The 20,120-nt window shown below is 52.3% G+C and overlaps 1 protein-coding gene across 2 annotated transcripts in view; it reads left to right on the forward strand.

The window, feature by feature from the left end:
* LOC131210551 (neural-cadherin) overlaps window positions 1–20,120 on the forward strand; it is a 157,744-nt gene that overhangs the window by 118,139 nt on the left and 19,485 nt on the right. For both annotated transcript variants that reach the window (XM_058203811.1, XM_058203812.1), the window contains 3 exons: window positions 5,102–5,217; window positions 6,529–6,693; window positions 17,597–17,734. In XM_058203811.1, the coding sequence (XP_058059794.1) occupies window positions 5,102–5,217; window positions 6,529–6,693; window positions 17,597–17,734 (419 nt within the window). The remainder of the gene's footprint in view (window positions 1–5,101; window positions 5,218–6,528; window positions 6,694–17,596; window positions 17,735–20,120) is intronic.

Raw genomic sequence — 20,120 nt, forward strand, 5'->3', positions numbered from 1 at the left:
TATTATTGAACCGCAAAACTTATTGAACAACCCAGCAGAGAGCCACTGGCTGTACTGTGTCGCGAGTCTCCATAACGTCGGCACACCGCCGGCCCGGCTTATGAATTTTAATAACGGTCGCCATTCTAAATTTATTAAAATATCACCATGCCAATGGCGCGTTGTTGTTGCGCCTCCGAGTTTCTCACAAAGGCCGGAGTTTGTACTCTCCGTCGGTGCTCCTCCTCGCGCTGACAGTTTTTAGGTGCGGCGGTAGCGGCGGCCACAAACAATTTCAACCTCACCGTAGACCGAATTTGGCGGCAGGAAAAACTTTTCCCTCCCAGCACTGGAGCAGCAGCAGCAGCAGCAGCAGCGTGTTTGCTTTGAACTGCGGTAAGGCGCGCCCGGCGGCTAGGAGCTGCTGAAATGTTGTTAAGCGAGAGAACAATTTTAGTAAAAGAACTGCAACGTTTAATTTTTCCCGCTTCTCGGTTTGGTGAAGAACGCGAAAGATCCGACGCCGGTGGCAAGGTTACGCGCCCACGGCCACTGCTACAAGGCGCCCCATTTTTTGCCGGTGCTTCGAGTGAAACTTTGCCATTCCGGAAACATTCCCTAACCTAACCGCAGTTAAGCTCTCGCTGTTGGTGGTGGATTTTTTGTCTTTGCTACACGATTTGCTTTGGGAGCGGCCTCTCTAATGGCCGATGAAACACACGGAACGACACGGCATCCTCCAATATGTCACTCAATGGCCCGGACAATGACAATGGAGACAATGGCTTCCGTCGCTGGTTGCAACACCAGATGAAGTGAACGGGAGCTTTTCTCCCGTCACTAAAAACTCCGTCCGCCGTCCGGTGTCGTATGGCCAGTTGCCGCGCACGGCACGGCACGGCACGAAATCGAGTTACTTCGGCTCATATTTTATGAATTTAACGTGAAGGCACTACCCGGGAAGCTTTCCGGGAATCCGTTCGGGCGAGCGACTGTGAAACTGTTTACGGTCGACAGGTAATTTTCCGCGAACCGGCTCAGCAGAAGAGAGAGAGAGGATGAGCCTTTTCTGGCGTGGGCCCCGCCTGATGTCATCCCCTCCCGCGGCGGCACACAATGGCGCCCAGAACATGGCGGCGAGAGTCGGCCGCCATTTCGTAGCGGCCTCATCTTTTTCCACTCGTCTTCAGAAGCGGCGAGATTTAATTTTGAGCTCTCGAGTTCGAGTTCATTTCCTAATGCAACATTAACCAACCACACACCAGCACCAGCGCCAGCCGCCGCCATTGTTGTTGTTTTGCTCGAGACTGGCTGTTGTCGTAATAAATGGCTCCGTTTCAACGTGGCGTGTCTCGGCGGCGTCTTGAACCGGCAAACAAGACACCCACCAAAGGCGAAACATTTGTTTGTACAAATTACCCAACGCGCGGCGGCCACTCGGAAAGCCCACCCCATCGGAAGCTGAGTTATGTCCTTTCGGGTGGCCTCAGGAATTGCCTAAAATTGCCCTCAAACTGTGGTCGCGGGCCGATCCTGCTTGGTCACGCTTCGACGACAGCCAAAAAATAATGGTAACCGTTCTGTGAGTTCAATTTGTTTCTTTAATTGCCTTATTAAATTAACCGGAACGAGCTTGTTTACAACTTTTAACTTTTAGCGTCGTCCCGAGCCGTGGCCGCGTGTTGTTTTTTGTTGCTCCCTTACGGGCACAACTCGTTTCCGGGTCCGGGTCTCCCCAGGTTCCCCAAAACGGCAAGCGGGAAAAACAGACGAAAAACTATTTTATTTATTTCTAGCAAAAAAAACCCCAAAAAAGGAAACCGACGCCGCCGAGCGCGCTCCTCGTGTAGAGCGGGGGCATTTTTGCGGTGCTACTCGTACTATGTTTTGTCCGCTCCGCGCTGCGCCGGAACATCTCGCGCACATGATGGACCTTTCTTGGTTTCCGGGCTTTTCGCTTATTTTCCGGTCGGGCCGGGAGTTGGGAAAATAAATTGTTCCAAATGAAACACAGAGCAGTGCTGCGAACACAGGGCCACGGTGTGGCGGCGACGTGTTGGGGTCATGACAGTCCCCCGCAAGCTGTCCACTCGAATCGCACACGCGGGCAGCGTTGAGGAGCAGTAAATTTCTCGCCTTTTCCCAGTTTCGAGTGCTCACTACATTGCTGCCGCCGGCGGCGGCGTTTTTTGTTTGTTTGTGTAGCCGAACTTTGGTGTGCCGCGGACCGAGGCGGGGCATCCTCACAGATGGACCAGGACCATGTTCCGGTCGACATGCCGCGTCCCGGTTGAATGATGAACGAGTTTAATTTCGACCGGGGGTGGGTCGAACAAATTGAGGCGAGATGCTCCCAAGATCTCTTGGCCGGGGGCTGCTGACTCGTGACGCGGTGTCCTTTATCGGAACGGTGTCCTTAATGTTGCTGTATGTTTTTCCGACATTTTCTTTCTGCCCTTTCCTACACGCGCCACGCGTCGGTCAATCGTGCGGAAAATTATCGAAGCCACTGAGCCCCCTGCGTAAACAAGCTCCATTAGTTGTGGTTAGTTTTGAAAGAAAAGCTGAAATCCTAAATGTGTCATCCAAAGTTTTCATCAATTATATAGCAGCGAGATTTGTGTGGTGAGCTCCCCTTATTCAAACACAGACACTAATTGTGAATAATGATCGGCCCTGGCGCTGCGGATGAGAGTCTCGTGGCGCCCGTGATGAAGACGAATGAAATGTTTTCGATCTCGCGCACCACCGGGATGGGATGCTGATTTATGGAAAGTTATGCTGCGCTACGCTCGGCCCGTACATAAATCGACATTCTAAGTGATATTAATTTCTTCGCTGCATCCGCTAAACGCACGCAACGCGCGGCTGGCGGCAGACACACGGGTGCTGCATATGATTTTGATGTTGAAGGCTCACCGGTGAAGAGCGGTCCCAAAGAAAGCTCATTTAAATAAATTTCTGCTTCTTCTGATCACCGGGCGGACGTTAGTCACCATCATCGCCGTGTTGATCGGATAGAATGGACGAGCTGCCGACGGCTGCCCGTGCGTGCTCTACATCGTTAGCTCCTCGAGTTTCGGCTTCTCGATAACATCGGATAGTCGTAAAAACGGAAATCCTTCTACACCGCCTAGCCGGAGCATCATCACGCACCGCGAGCAGCATTTCTGTTAGTCCATTGTTTGCTACCCGTGTGGCAGTCCCGGCGATACGAGCATCGTTCGCTGGCGACGAGCGATGAGCTTCGGTGAAACATAAATGTCAACAATAAATTATCTAACAATCCTTCCCCGGGTTGCCGCCGACGGCTAACCGCGGTCGCGTGGATCTTTTCGCGAACCGGTTCTCTCTCTCTCGGTCCTGGCGTGGAGGCTGACGTTTCCTGAGCATTACGCGCACCGTTTCGCATGCGTGACTTCTAGTGGCCAGCGCCGGAAGTGCAGCCAGCTATTAAAACGTTCCGTGGCTGCTCACCATGGTAACGGCACAGCCGAGAAGGCCGTCGCTGTTGGTCATAAATTGGTGTTGATTGTTTCACGATCGGCAATGCGAAGCGAACGGCCAGAACGATGAACGAGACGGGGGGACGCCCTGACGAAACCTATTGGTTTCAGGGATTTTTCAGACATTCCGTGTATGTCCATCCCGTGGTGCTTTTGTTCCGTGTGGTGGCCGACGGGTTTTTTTCTCTCCCTACAACCTTTACTGTCCATCCCGTAGAAGGGCGAACAGTGAAGATGTTGGCGCACTCGTTCAGTGCGCAGTAAACTTCAGTGACAGGACTCGCTTCCATATCGCGAGCGTGAGCGTGGCCCTTTTACCGACTGTGTGCACTTCGTGTGCCAGTGAACTTTTATGGATTTTTTGCATTCGCTCGGAACTCGGTTTGGCAGCAGAAATAAACAAGACGTAGCATTTAATATTTGGTTTGTTTTATCTACAAATTTGTTTTGGCCTCCCTTTATCTACCGACCGACCGGTAGTAATTTTCCTGTCCTGCCTCCGGTCGGTTCGACTTCCGAGATACGGTGGCGGTGCATCCAATGTGTTTATGCTGCGTTTTTCGTTTTCCCAGCACCGAGCTGGGTCCGGTCTGCTGTATTAGGTTTCCACGCCCGCCAGTGCCCTATGTTTATGGTTCCGACCAACAACTGACACACCAGCGCGTTCCCGCGGTGTCCCGGGTGGCCTTTTTGCACAAAACAGTGGCCAATAATTAAAAAAACAAACAGCACCATTTGGTGCGGTGACCACACCATGCCCCCGGGGAGACAGTTTTGTTATCGGTGGCGCTGTGCTGTGATTTTTTCCACCCTTTGCTATCTTTTCCGTCGTGTTGGGTATTTGCTTTATTAATATAAAAATTCGCACGTTATTTCCATGTTTGTTTTTCTGTGCAAACGGGTGACCCTTCGGTGGCCCAGCACCACTAGAAAAACCATTCATAACACCATTTCGACTCACCGCGTGTGCTCTCGTTTGATACGGGAAGCCTTTACATTCCCTCGCCGAGCCGCAGGCTAAGGTTGACTTTAAACATTTCTCGACGCACAAAACTTTAACATCGAACCCCGGCTCGCAACAATCATCAACAGGCGAAGGAGTCGATTTTCCGGCCTGCGATTGTCTTTGAAGTGCGTACGGCACTTTGCCGTGTAAAGACGCGTTCGGCCCCATCCATTCACATCCACACGGAATTCATTGCGCCCTCGTGACGACAGGACACGTAACGGTTCCCTTTCACAGCAGAGGGGAGCAAGCCAAAGATAGCACGAAATATTTTCTTCCGATTTGTCAGCCGGCGCGCGGTTCAACGATTCGTGATGGAGTATGCTAATGTACTGCGACGGAGAATCGTCTGCCAGAAAATCACAACAGTGCTCTCCCGGGAGTAGAGTGTCCTTCGGCAATCTTCTGGATCGTTTGTGGGGCGAATAAAATGCCGTGTGCCGTTGGCGTGTGTGGCACGAAACGATTGCAAGAATCACCTTCTTAACGCCTGTTAACACCGTTACACAGATGGAACCGGATAGCTCTGACGCAGCGCCCGGAACCTTTATCATCCTTTCGAGTCGTCCCAACCTAACGAGATTCGGTGTGCCTTCCATTTCGTCCCCAGCGTCGCGTATTCGATATGAGATCACGAGCGGTAACATAGGCGGTGCCTTCGCCGTCAAGAACATGACGGGCGCTATCTACGTCGCTGGCGCCCTGGATTACGAGACGAGGAAACGAGTAAGTAGATAGACACCCGCTGCTCCTAACCCCCACACCCGCATCCGCGTTACAGGTAGGCACACCAGGTGCTTCCAAGCGCGCCACGTGGGCCGCGAGATGGGCCACCATGCGTCTCCATCGCAAACAATCACGCCGCGGGACTCGTGACAGCAAACAGCTCCCTGGAATAAAATTATTTTTATTCGATATTTTATTGTGTGTCACCAGCTGTTGGTGCTGCGCTGCGGACCTCTAAGGCTGGACAGCCCATGGTTGTGTCTGTGCGATTGTTTGTTGTTATTATTTGTTTATTTTTAACGTGATTTTCCTCGGGCCACGGCGAATCACGTGTGGCCTTTGCTTCGCCCGCTCGCGTTCGCGTTATCGTGTTGTATCGCCGCACCTCTCCAAGTGTTGTGTTGATCGTTCCCGCCTCGGAACCCAAACATGGCGCTCGGGTGCCCACACTTTGCCCCACCGAGCGCTCCCCCGGGGGCTCGCACGGAAGGATATATCGCCCGACGCAGCAATACTTGAGCGGATAGATTTATTATTTTTACGTGCCTTTCGGTGCACGGAACCTTGCACACTCTCGCGGACACTAGGTTGAGGATGACATCCACGCAAAAATATGGCACAAAAATGGAGTAAAACGGTGGACGCCACCGAAGTGCGTGACACTCCGGGGAGAGTAATGTTGCAGAAATAAATGTATAATCCTCCCGATAACGGGCATAATTTTTGGCCGCGTATGGTGACCGGCCAGCCCGCTGCGCTTCTGCCGGCGATTAATCGGCGATGGAGACGAGCGAAATTTATGCAACATTAAAACCCGTGGCAAAAAAGTGATTTAAATCCGCTGTATGGACCCCCCGGACACAGACACACAGGGAGACGCCCAAGACGCAGCACCGACGGGGCGCACTCAGTGTGATATATGAAACATAAATATGCTCGGCACACACCCAGACAGTGTCTCCGAGCCGGCGGTCCGAACAAGGGCGAACTGAGAATATATTTATGTCCGCCTGGTAGATGGATGGACGCTTGCTGGCGACGTTTTCTATCGACTCGATTTTTATTGCCTATTGTGCCGGAACTCCAATCCGTGGTCCCACAGCGGTGGTCGATAGCTTTCCGTGGTAGCGTCACAAAGATCCCGCTGAGATCCCGCGCGCTGTTAGCCAGAGCATCCTGGGAACACACTTCAACATTCAGCACTTCGGCCCGTAGCGAAAACCCTAGCTCCGTCTGGCGTGCCCCACTAATCCGATTTACTCCGATTTTTTCCGGCTCCGCCCCACCCTGGATCGCCCACGCCTCTCGCAGTATGAGCTACGTCTCGCAGCATCGGATAATCTGAAGGAAAACTATACCACCGTCGTGATCCACGTGAAGGACGTCAACGATAATCCGCCCGTCTTCGAGCGGCCCACGTACCGGACGCAGATCACCGAGGAGGACGATCGCAACCTACCGAAGCGTGTCCTGCAGGTCACCGAAGCTCTCTTGCCACTCTTTCCGCGTGTTTTTTTTTCGATCCTCGTTTGCGTCCCAAACCTTAACTAGCACCGTGTTTGTTATGTTTGCTCTGTTTGATTTTTCCTACATTCTCCACGCACGCAAAATATTTACCTTTTCAGCGTTATTTAGATGGTTACCGAACGGATCCCCCCCGCAAAGCATATGCTGCTGTCCGTTGATGCAATCTGTGTCCGATTCATTAGCTGGCAATATTTAGCCTCTCGGACACCCACGTGTCACGCGCGTTATCGATGTTGTCCAATAATTAGCTCGCAAAAAGGGGCAATTTTAATGAAGCATAAATGGTGTCGCGTAATGGTCCAACAAGCCAACACCTAGTTTTTCCCTTGACCACCGGCCATGTGTACCCGAATTCCACCTCCTAAACTATTCGGAACGGCGGAACCCAAATGGCGATGGCGGGGCGCGATTAGCTTTTCCGCGAACCACAGCCGGGGCTCGTGTTTCAAAATCAGATTTACAACTGATTAAATTTTATCACCTAATTTCCATCACGCGCATTACACCTCGCGCAGGGTGGTGCGGTCCACGGGGATCGACCGCACCAGAAGCGCGCCACCACGCACGCCCCTAAATGGGTCATAAAATTGATAATTCATTTATTTCCCATAACTCACCGCGCCTGACGGGCGGCTTTCGTGACCGGCAGCCGGTGGCACCTGATCCGCGGAACCGCGCACCGGTGCGTCCGAGTGCGGACTTTGTGGTCAACCCGCCGCCCAAAACGCCCTTCCCGGTCGCCATCGGTATCGATCGGGGAGCGTCCGAGGATTTATGCTCCCAAAAGGTTCGCTCGAAGGTGGGGTTTGCGCGTACCGCAAATCAAACAGCAAGTAATCATAAATATTTCGCCGAACCCGACCCGAGGGATGGTCCGGAACACGGGTCCGGTGGGTCACTCCGATCAAGCTGCTGCGAGCCGGAAAAGGAGGCGCACGGTTTTTTTTCCTGTTTCTTGTTTGTAAAGAGCCCAGGTAGCACGGGTCGCAACTCTCCGGCGGAAGGCTTACGGAACTTGTTGAATAATGTAGCGCGCTCCCGTTGGTCCGTTGGCCTGCCGCAGTTGCTACCACGAAGTGCGTGTCCTTAGCCCGGTGAACGGCACCGGCCTACCAGAATCCATAATCGGATAACCGACCCGTGAAGGAAGGGTCCGTCCTCCGTACGCCGGCTACTAATTGCAATTGCCCGTGGGCTTTCAGCTTCCCGTTGGCCCCGTTCGCCTCAAGTACATCTCTCTCTCTCTCTCTTTGTCTCTCTCCCTTTCCGTGTTCGCCCTAGTATCACCTGACGCTGGTCGCTTCCGATAGTCTGAACGAGAACGAAACGATCATTGTGATCAACGTCAAGGACGTGAACGATATGCCGCCGAGTTTTCCGCAGCAGGTTTACGAGCGCACGATGGACGAGGAGCTGGCCGTCCCGTTCCCGATCATGCAGGTTGTGTGGCTGAGGTCCTTGCCAGGACACTGGCAGCGGTCGTCCCGCTGGTTGTTGTTTCGTGGTGGAGGTGGTTCTAATATTGGTGGTGGTTCGCTTCGCTTTCTCGCTTGCCACACTAACCCATCGAATTTGCTCATCAAACGCGCAGCGCCATTATGTGACCATTTTCTTCGAGCTAAATCTTCACCGGCCGCTGGTCGATCGATTTCCGGAGCGCGTATATGTGTCGGTGTGCTTACTGTCCAAATGTTGCTTTCGCCGTGTCCTCCTGATGACGTCGCTCTGGTGGTGGTTTAACAACAGCTTTCGCTCGTAAAACTTGACCACTAACTTCAAACCGTCGGCCGATCGGTCGGAATAAACCCTTCTACAAGCCGTGGGTGCAGGTGGGCCGCTCAACTAACAATCTGCCCACAGGCCGCTTCCCAGAAAGATGACGGATTGGGTTTGTGACAACTTTAGGTTTCGGGGTTCTCGAAATTGTTGAAATTTCCAAATTCAAATCTCGCATTTGCAGTCCGTCGGTGCCCGGCGGCACCGGCCATTCGGTTATGGAGAGAAATGCGTAGGAACGTTACGACTGATGCGACCTGTAATTGTTCCCTGGGTTGGCAGTTACTTTTTGAAGCTAATTGAAATTCATTGCCGCTTTGCCGGCCGAGAGCACGGATCGGTCCGTAGCGCCACGCCATCATTTAAATCGATCCGCTCGGTGATGCTCATTACGAAGGACGTTTCAACCCGGGCCAAGGAAAAATTGTGTGCCGGGAAAATTATTTTGTAGATTTTTCTTCATCGCCATCGTTGTACGGCTCGGTGAAGTTCGCTTATTGATTCGGGGAAGGCTTAAGAGACCCATTTTCAGGTAAGACAAGTGAAAGACGTGATTTTATACATTCTTTTTTTATTCATTCACTTCACGACTTTTCGCTGAACGATGTAAGGTTCGCTCGTAACACTCGAAACAGCGAATGTTGGTTTTTGAGGAGCTTTTTGTCAAATTTCGAGCCCAACCTTGTCTTGGTATTTTCCCAAAGTCGACAAAAAAGATGGCGAACTACCAGAGAACTGCTTCACATTACATGCCTCATATTTTGCTGCACCGAAACTCTTTCAATTATATTTACTTTATGCCCCAATCTCGTCAATCAAAATTGTCAATAAATCCGGAAGCAAATGGCAATACGCCGGGTGCCGTGGCCACAGAATGTGGCATGAAATGGCAGGAAAATATGATTGGAAAATGCAAAACTTCCCATCTTACATCGGGGGTGCGCCCCGTGTGAGGCCCCACACACGGCCACCTAACCAGTCGGCAACGGAAATGCCATCTCCCGGCCGCATCAACACAACGGCTGACATTTAAATGGCAGCTGTGCAATCGACGACGACGTCGACGGGGAGTGCATTAGTGCTTACTACGTTCTGTTGCGGCCACGGTCGAGCAAAAATAAATCCTTTCACCGTTCGACGGGGCCCCCCGACGTCTTGACGATGGCGCGCGCACCACCTTGTCGTCGAAATTTGCTCTCGCCCATCGTCGAGCGCCCGCGATGATGTACGGTTGATTTGAAAATTCAATTATCCTGCGCTAAAAATTGAATTCCAGTGCAACGTTTTGCCGCGGATTGGAGTGCACAGCATCGGACCGGTTACACCGACCTAGCACTCCGAAGCAGTTCTTTTCTTGCTGCTGTGCCGTTACATCGGTTATGTTTGTTGTTGTTGGGGTGGCCCAAACTGAATTTGCCGAACATCCGGATACCATTTTGTCGCTGCGCTAGCGTGTGCTGCTTTCTTTGACGCACAAACAACAAGCCCTTCGTCCTCCGGAAAGACACTGTTTTCAGCCAAACCCACCAACAGGACCTTTGACATCGAACTGGCTGGCCGAGGGCGATGCAACCAGCAACGAGAAGAAAAAAACACGTTCGGTTCCGGGCATTAATTCGATATTCATGCCAAGGACACAGTCGTGCGCACTGTGTCCGGCAACATTGATGGTCTTGTGGCCGGATGTTCGAATTTTTCGCAAACTTTTGCTCCTTCAGCTCCACGGTGGGCCGATAAAGTGGGTCCGAAATAGACCAAAAAAGGTTAAGAAAATGTTCTTTCGCTTTGCGCGCCCGATCCGTGTCCTTCCTTGCCAATGCCAGCTAATAAGCCGTAAGCAAGCTGCTGCTGCCGACAGAGAAAAAAACAGCGAAAGGACAAAGATGTGTTCCTTATCAAATCAATCCGCCGTTTCTACCCGCCGCCGTGCGGTGCGGCCCTACAGGTTTGATTTTGTGGTGTCCTCGGTTATTGTCGGTCTCTGTGCACCATTGTCCTGTGAGCTGGGTCTGGCCCCTGCTGTTTCATTATCAAATTGCGTTCATCGGCAATCACGCAAATGAAGCGCAATCAGTCGGCTGACAGCGACATAATGCTCCATTGGCGTGCCGTGGCGTCGGGCTCGTCAGAGAAGGACGCTGAACACAGATATAGCTCTGAAAAAGCTTTCTGTTTCTGGAGAAATAAAAACAAAACTGATCGGCAAATCAATTCGAAGAATTGCACCGTTTTCGTTACGATTTTTGCGCATATTCTGCGCACGCCGCCAACTGACTTTTATTGCGTTCGTGGAACCGAACGTGTACCCCAGCCATTATGTTGGACCCCCTATTATGTTGCGAGTGCCATGAAACACAGGCCTCTACGATAGGTCGCTAACCATTTTCGTGTTTAATTTGCCTCTGCCATAATCCTCGGCGGATTTCGTCGTGTGTTCCATTTCGTTTGATCTTAACCACGGTTCACGGTTCGGTGATGGTGTTTAAAATTCACGGGAAATGAGTGCCGAGAGTGCCGGTGCCATATTTTCCCATTCTCTGGCACACTCGTTTCGATTTCCCGGGCCCACCCGCGTGACAATGGGCACGCTAATGGAGATTGAAGGGTGTAACGCGCGCAAGATGTCGCAGGATAATCGGGAGGCCTCTTTCGGAAACACTCATCGAGCTCACCGAAGCCGCCATCTCATTGCCGCCGTTGGTATCCCATTATTTGGCGTGTGCCCATTTAGATGGCGAAATAATTTGAAGCGAGTGTCGTGAGTGTCGCCTTTCGATGTTTTTTCGCCCTCCCCCCCGAAATGACAGTTTATTGAGGTCTTATCAGCGATTAATATTATGGCTTCCATCCCACGATTACAGCTGTGTTGATCTAACGCCTTTCAGAAACGACCCCGGCACGTCGGGAGGTCCTTCGGTTCCGCATTGCAATCAACCGGGGGCCGGTCTAATGAACGATAATTAAGTAATTTACCTGGTCCTTATGCTTCCTGCGGGCACTGGAAGACTGCCCGGATCGGGAACGACCCGGTTCTCTCCCAGTGCGTGACGCTTTTTCCTTCCATTTCTTATCTTGCTTCCTTCCCCTTGCAAGGGTTGCGACGATCGCACGCGCCCAGCGGTGCCAAAAAGGATGAAACGAAAACTCTCGCTCTAATGCCAACGCTTTTTCAGCAGCTCAGCAGCAAATGCCACTGGCTCGCCAATGGCACGGAAGAACGTTCCAAGTTTCCAAATTCAATTAAAATCTCGTTAGAACAATTTGTTCCCGGGAGCGCAGATAGATGCTTTTTTTTTGCTTTCCATCTTTAAGGTTGATGTTTTTTTTCTCTGGGGTTTCTGCCTTATCCTGCCCAACAGGAAAATGTTATTCCAGCGTGCACACTGGCCCGCCTCTAAGTTCCTTTTGGGGGTGCTCCACTGATACACCACTGTCAACGGATGGGGTAAGATATTTACGAACAATGTTCTTTGCCCGACCACGAAATGCTGTCTCGAAATTTGTTGCTACATCGAGCAAACCGCACCGGATCTATTCGGAAAGTTATTGTTTGACGGAACTATAGTTCGCAGCCACACAGTACCCGTCCCGGGGCCGGTCCCGGTTCCGGGTAGCCTTTTGCAGCAAATCGCTCATCGGATCACGATCGCTGCGCCTGCTCGGGACGGAGTTTATCCTTTAGCCGGAAATTCCGTTCGTGAACGGGATGCGCTTAAAGTGAAACATTTCCCGTGGTATGGTCGAAATTTGATCACGGGCCGAAAGATGAAATTTAATCGTTTTACATAGCTCGCGTAAGCCCTTCGGCGGTTGGCTGCTGCTGCTGCTGCTGCTGCTGAATATGCAACGGAACGATGTTCCCTTTTTTACGCGCAAATTATCCGAACCCAGCTGATTTCCATTCGTCCGTGGGAAATAGCATTTTCCTCCGCAGTCGTCGCTTCGTCCCAGTCGTTGTTGACACCAACCCGTGCTCATTTCGATAGCGTGGCGAATGAATTATGTATGCCTCTCACCTGCGGGAAATGTTCAACAGCTGAACTTGTACCAGCCGCCAGACGGCAAAAATGGCAATTCCCAGCGTCCGGGAACGATGGAAAGATGGTCGTAATAATTTGGAATAATTTGAATCGTGTGCCATTGATCAACAGATGAACCTAGACGCGCGCACCCGTTTCTTTGAGAACATGCAAAATGATGATTCGCTTTTCCGGGAACCCACTTGCCGGGGTAGTTTATGCTTTGGAAAATGTTCTCACAACGTAGTCTGTTTGGCTAGAGACCCACCGGCAGCAGCGCGTGTACAGCCAAGCCCCACTTAGAAGGAGCGCCCGCAATAAATCATTCCACATAAATGTTTTGACTCCCGGAATCGCGCTCCCGTGCACCGTCTTTGGAGGGCGCACATTTTAGTGGGCACCCGGTTCGGCGAAGGCAAAGCGCATCTTATAGCTAGCCCCTCTCGGAATGAGCCAAAAAAAATCGATGCTGCACAGCAGCAGCAGCCAAAGAAAAAAAAGTTCCGCGTGCGATGCACTTTTGGGAATTGGGAAACCGCGCACCACTTCACCGAACACGACTTCCCCAGTACCATCGCACGGCAAGAGTTTTTCTCAAAGTCAACCCAACGTGGTGCCGTAGCGCATCATTACAAATCAGCGAACGTTATTGGTGATGGCAAAGATGGGGCGTCCCAAAAAAAGAAGCGGCCACCAAAAACCCGGTTCTTTAACCCAACGGCAGCGTTTTCCTGCGAATAGAGTGCACCTTCTGTGCTGTTGTGTCCCAGCTTTGCCGATGCAACGTGTTTTTTTGGCCGGCACGGACATTTTTTCTAGAGTTGCATTTTCTTTAAATCATACAACGAACTCACACAGAGCACAGTGTTTGTTCTGAGCAGTCGCGTTTCGAAAGAAGATATATTTCTTCTGTCGACCGGCAGCGCGTGTTGATGAGAATGAAGCCCAATGTACCGGATCGATGGTAAATTGCAAAGTTTCGACCCCATTCAACCGCAGCCATTCGGCAGATTACGTGCCCGCTGCGCAACTATCACCGGGATTGGTTCTTCCCGTGGCCGGGGGGGGGGCTCAGATGGAGTGGTGAGTTTCTCGAATTTAATATTTCACCGCCCCATCAGAGTGGGGAAGAATTTCGCAGCCCACGGCAGAATCCTCCCGGCCTCCGGAGCGATAAGCCACCGTGGCTTAGGATCCGTCCTTCTCCGCAACGCACCATCCCGCCCAAGAAGGACGCGCCACACCCTAGTGGAAGTTATCTGTCGGGCTGAGTTATCGCGGATATGAAATATGAAAATTACTTTTTTCTCCCTCTTTTCGTGGCGCCGTTTACACTTTAGCACTTCAGCCAGGTCCGACCCGGCGAACGAAAGTTTGTTTTACGTTGCAGGGCAAAGACAAAAAAAACATGGTCCAAGAAGTAGGGCACAACAACTTGCTCCTCCTGGCCACGCTCCTCGCTCGTTCGATGGCCCCCGGGCGGCGAGACTCTCTAATGATGAGCATACTTCAATCTGTAAACTTATCCACCCTTCGCATTGTTGTGTTTTGTTGGGGTCATCTTGTGAGAAACTTGCCCCCTAATATTCAATTCCTGTGGCCGACGTCACCGCGACGTAACCCCGGCGAAAGATTTTGGATTCCAATTAATGGGTTGGTAATTGGAATCCAAAATCTCTGTCGACCACAAACGGCGAGCGAGTTCGTACGTTTCATCCGTGTTGCCCGTTCCGTTGGTTCCGGGGTGTCTGGTGTGATTAATATTAATGGTCCACATGTTTGGGTCCACCAGAAGCCAACGCCCCAGTCCGGGCATAAAACCAAACATAAAAATTGTGCCAAACCACCGGCGGCCAGTGCGCCCGGTGATTGTCGGTGACGGATTGTACATTTTTTAATTAACTCCCAGCGAATGCGCTAATGACCGCTTGCTTGAGTGCTGAATTTATGTGTTTCTCCCGAGGGCGAATGGGGGCCACCATTTATGCTCGAATTGCTGTGCAAAAACGATCGAACCAAAAAAAATGCAGAAATCTCTTCGAATGTGGACCGAATGGGCAAATAATATTAATACCAATTAAAAACAGGGGGACGCCTCCCGACACATCCGGATGCGCCTCCACCCCCCCCACGCGGTCCGGCGGAAGTAGTAAATTACATCAGTTTATTATTATCCCAAATAATCATCGCACGGTGGCCGGTGCTCATAAATTTCCATCATTTTTCCCCCCCTGTTCCCTTCGGTGGCCGCAGGGCAAAAAATTAATAAATTCCCGAGCACACCAACCACACTTCCGGATCGGACGAAACCCAACCCGGTCATTTATTTTTACTTTCCAAAAACTCCAATTTCGAAGCCATACCGGGAAAATGTTGATTGGAAATGCCACCCGACCCCGGCAACAGTGTTCTGTTGCGACCCCGGACACACTGTCGGTCGAAACAAATCACTAATTTGTAAACTTCCTCCAGAGTGACCCCCAGGGACTGACCGGGAGGTGATCAGCTGCTAATCGAAGCCACCATCTGTACCGTGCAAAAAACTATCCGAAAACACATCGTAACCGAGGTGCTGGGGATGATGAAATAGGTTGATAACGGTGCCCTCTATCGGCGGTGTCCGGGTTTAGGTTGGACGAAACTGGACAGCTTCGTAAATAAGGTTTTTGTCTCGCTCTCTCTCTCTCTCGCTCACTCACTTTTCATCGCCTCGGCAGTGAGTTTTAATTAGAAAAACGCGATCGGAACCGGGGACATCAACCTCCGAATTCTGTTAATCCGAGAATAGGTCGTCGTAACCCACAGTCCAACGTACGCCACAATCCGTTTAGTTCGCCATCGGACACCTTCAACATCGGTTCTTATCCGCATCCACGGTTGATTAAAATTATCATTCTGTTGCCACCGGGAAGCGGAGACGTTATCCTGTGACCACCGGGTCCGTCAAGTTTATCGTCCGCGATTCGGATTCGAATCCCGGAACCTGCGAACCATGGCATTTCCGGCCCGGCGGCCATTAGTTTCACCTTCGACAAGCTGCTGGTCTACCGGACGGAGACGGTCTCTGTTTCGCGGTCCGGGGTCACCGGTGGACGGCTTGCGTGTCTGTTGGGCCCTCCAGGGCGACACTGATTGACGTAGTGGCCGGCCACAGCAAAAGACGTTGCGTTGTTGCCGTGCTGTGTCCGGTGGCGAACGGAAACGACTCGTCCAATCGACCCGGAGCTTGGTCGGTGACCGGCCAGTTCTGGATGTCGAACTGGGCTTTTGACAGTTGTGTTCTTCGCTGGCGATCCTGGCCCTGACCACCGACACGATCTGCTGGCGAGTTGCGCTGGACTGTCCTGGGGATAGGTTCTTGTTCCGTGGGAACAACGGCAAATCACTGCAAGCCACTACTGCAGGAAGCCGGCGTTCCCTGTCTACGGCGAGAAAAAAATCCGCACCCACGGAGCCTCGAACTTTTTGTCGTCAAAAGTAGTCCTGGAGCCAGCCTGCCGCGAGACACCGAACGGACCGCCGGAGCAACGGCTTTCGGTTGCTTCTCGAAAGGATAATCCAGTAGGGCACCTGCAGCTCAACGGGTGCCTCTCGCTGGCAATACAATAGGCCCTCTCCTTCGCAGTCGAGTGCTCTTCCAGGTGCTGTTCGGCACGCCCGTGGCCGTTCGTGCAGCTCTCCCGGTGGTGAGGATAACGAGTACGACCAACAGCCGTGGTCCTGGTGACGGCTTCCGGCGGCCGGTACTAGTCCGGCACGTATTTCCTCTCGCTGATCTGCTCTTCCAGGCGGTCGGTTCCGTCCCGACCGTCATCATCCTGTATCCCACTGGCTCATGGGTCACTTCGTCGTGCGCGTGTCCTCGCCCAGCCGTCCTACTTTCAGTACAGCTTCCGCGGCACGTCCTCGACGTGGTCGGCGATCGGTTCCGTCTCGACGTCCCACTGCTCGCTGCTGCTTCTCTAGATCGGGGTCCTCTTTATCATGGTGCCATCGGCTGCGAAGAAGTTTTCAATAGAAAAAAAAGTGAGGACGCCATGCGTATTGGTGCTGCGGCGCAACCAAGAGGCTACATTTTCACGCGATACCGATCGATCCGGATCCGGGAGATTAATGCTCACTCCGGGCACCGCACACCGCACCGCAAGGACACACCGGAGACCGGGTCGCAAGCCCTCTCATTAGCGTGCTGGATCGCCCGGGTGAATCCATTAATCCCGTCGGGGTCCACGACGGGTGGCGTGCGGTTCCCCGAAAGTCAATAAACGACTGCAAAACGGTGTCATCAGCGACAGCAGCAGCATCATCCGGGAATCCCTTTGATCCTGGCTGGTTCGCTAATTAAATTCTAATCCACAACATCCACCACCGCCGTCGGCACTAGGCCGCGCCAATGTGTCTGGCTGTGTGTGACCTAAAATAGGATCTGAAGCGGAGGTTTTTGCCGGAACGACGTACGCCACGAAGCCCTCCGAGAAGGCGCCGTATGAAGTGTTTCCGCTTCGCAAGAAATTCGTTTTTAGCGCTCACCTTCTGCCGTCTCTATTTGCCGACCCATCCGGGGGTGCGTAATGCACTCGGCCTGGGGTACAGGGCCGCCCGCCATGGGCTGATTGCAATCTGCAATCTTCTTCGAGGCTCCGCGGCTTCAGACCCCACAAACAGTTCGTTCATCTTGCGATTGCGATTCGTTTCGATTCGGCGACCGGCTTTCGATTGGCGGATGTTGCCGGGTGTCCTTTCATCTCGGGTCTCCGCGGGAAGTCGAACTAATAATTGTCTAAGCTAATGCGGGGCTCGCGCTTTAATTGGGGAAGAAAGTGCCAACGGAAATTAAATCTGTTTGACTAACCATCTTACCGTCCTTTTCGTATGTTTGTCACTAACTTAGCTTTGTTTTGTTTGTATAGTTTGTCCTTCTTAACACCCCTCGCATGCGATCTGCTAGTAGAATGTCGGAGACAATGTTTCTTTCGTGAATCGGTTCAAATTCATTACTGACACAGTTTCTTTCCGTTTTACGTTCCACACCGCACCGCACGGGACACGGTCTGCAGGTCTTGGCCTCGGACGGCGACAAGGATCGGCCGCAGAACATCGTCTACTTCCTCACCGGCCAGGGTATCGATCCGGACAATCCGGCCAACAGCAAGTTCGACATCAATCGCACGACGGGCGAGATTTTCGTGCTCAAGGTAAGTGCACCGACATCGACCAACCGGGGCGGGGAGCCCCTTCCGGGAGTGTCTGAAGGCTCTCCGAAGCTTAATTAACCCTACGAGATGCCGCTGTTCAGTACAGCGCGCTAGAGCACGGCCAAAGGTCAGCCTCAAACCATGTTGTTGCTGTACCATACCCCAACACAAGAGAGGCTCCTTTAGTACAATCAGTCAGCCAGAGCCGGAGCGATTTGGATCGGATCGGATTCGCCTGCCGACGACTCAATCGCTCTCATCGCCCCACTCTGACAACGAGTGCAAATTGAATAGTTTGTTGACCACAGACAGCCACCCTCTGGGTATCCATCCTTCGTGAGAAAGTTTCTCCAGCAGTGGCAAACGTCCTTAGCAGAAGCGGCATCCGTTTCCTTTGCGCGTATAGATTGGCTTAATCATGCGGAGACAGGAAGATTCCGACCATCTCCGATTCGCTTCCTGTGTGTGTGGGGCCCATCCGGCCCATCCGATTCCGTGCCGGTCGGTCCGGTAAGCTGTCATAAATCAAGAAACTTGGCACAATTTATCTTTCCATCTTCTGCCGGGGCTCATCGATGTCGATATCAGACTCTGGCCCCGGGCCGGGCCGGCTCTCCACAGAAGTGGGGGGCCCCACTCAGCCCGCCCTGTCAACATTCGTTTCACGGGCACGGGCTGCAAAATGCCGGAACTAATCTGCTTTTCCGGTTGGGTCGGACCACAGTGGGTAAATTAATGATCTCACGAATGGCTCGATCTTCCCGCACCTCACGGGTCGCCATTTTTTATGCCGAACGAGTCATAAATTTAAATGAGACCACTTAGTCGTTAACCGATTGACGATTCCGATGACGCCACCGGCCATTGACGATAAATGATGTAATTATAATGCCTGTCTCGTGTCTCGGGCAATAAAATAAAAATCCTGGCGAAAGCCATTTGCAAAGAACGTCAAAATTGCAGGCTCTCTCGAGGTGGTCCATTATTCGTTGATTTTGACGCATTCTCCAGCCGCGCGCCCCACAGAGGGACACTTAAAAGTTATCAAATTTTACGCTTTGTCAGAGCGAATCGAACACACCACAGACGGTGGGTCGCCACCCAAAACTAGCCACCGGGGACTGGATCAAAGGATGGTTAGCTAGGCTGGGCGCGATTGATCAAACAAAAGAACCAAAATCCTTGTGAAACTTTTTTCACCAACTTCACTCCCGGGTTGGGCAAACAGAAAAGGAGCTCGATCCGGTGCGCCTCACCGTAAAAAGGACAAGGCCCCGTGCCCTCCAAATTCTTCACGTGCAGTGGACGCGTGCTCACTGGCAAGTAACAAATGAGAAAAGATGTCCAATTTACTTTTGCTCGTTTTCTCGCCCTGTTCGTTTCACGCCGTTTGAGCGTCGAATCGGTGCCTGGCCGCGCTTTCCGTATCGGCGCGCACAAAAAATATACATAATTGTCCACCCCACGGGCCGAAGAAAAGACACAAAAAACCGCGATAAGAGAGAACTGCCCGAAACGCGCGGGCTGCGAAGAAATTTCCCGGGACCCGGGAGAGAGGTCACTAACTAAAGTCACCGGCAGCAGCAGCAGCAGCAGCCGGTTGCAGAAATCGGTTCAATAAATAATATTTAAGTCGGCTCATTGTTCAAGTCGGAAGATACAACGCGGAAGAAAAAAAGGACGACGACCTTTAAAAGAAACTTCCTCTCACCGTTGGGCGCGCTGCGGCCTTTTTGTCAACGCCCTGTGCCCGACTTGCCGCCAGCCGGGAAGGCCTTTTTTCGCTTCCCAAAAACCAGGACGCCCCGGTTCGAGGCGAGTGATCCTTCGCTTGGCCAGTGTCTGCAAGTGGCACTCGAGTGGCGTGGGGGGGGCCAATAGACGGGGCAAACACTTGGCACCCGGCTAACTTTCAGCCCTGCTCGGGTCGAACGACGAGCACAGGATGCCGCCGCCGGCTGAAGTCAAACTTATCAGAAACTTATCAAACGACAGCAAAGTTTAGTGAACAGCAGTGAGCAGCAACCCGTCCCCGCTGACCTGGTTGGGCTGTAATTGCGCACAGCGAGGGGGCACTCGGGTTCGCCTAAAGCGCCCCGTAATTATGATAAGCAGCCAAATTTGTCCGTACCCGCGCCCGTAGCCATCCGTATCTTCTTGTGCGACCGGGCCGACGCCGGCCACGGAACAGTTTCATTGATGCATTTTTCATGACCCGCAGACATCTTGTGCACCGACGACGGGGACGACGTTGGGCGACTCTCGGAAAGGGTGCCAGCAAAGTGGCCGTGATGTAGCGCTTCGCCGTGGTCCGTCCGGCAGCTTAAGTTATCTTAAATTACACGGAACGTTATGAAACAAGCCATCCATTTTTTGTGTATCTCTC

Source organism: Anopheles bellator, chromosome 2, assembly GCF_943735745.2.
Source record: "Anopheles bellator chromosome 2, idAnoBellAS_SP24_06.2, whole genome shotgun sequence".
Lineage (NCBI taxonomy): Eukaryota > Metazoa > Arthropoda > Insecta > Diptera > Culicidae > Anopheles > Anopheles bellator.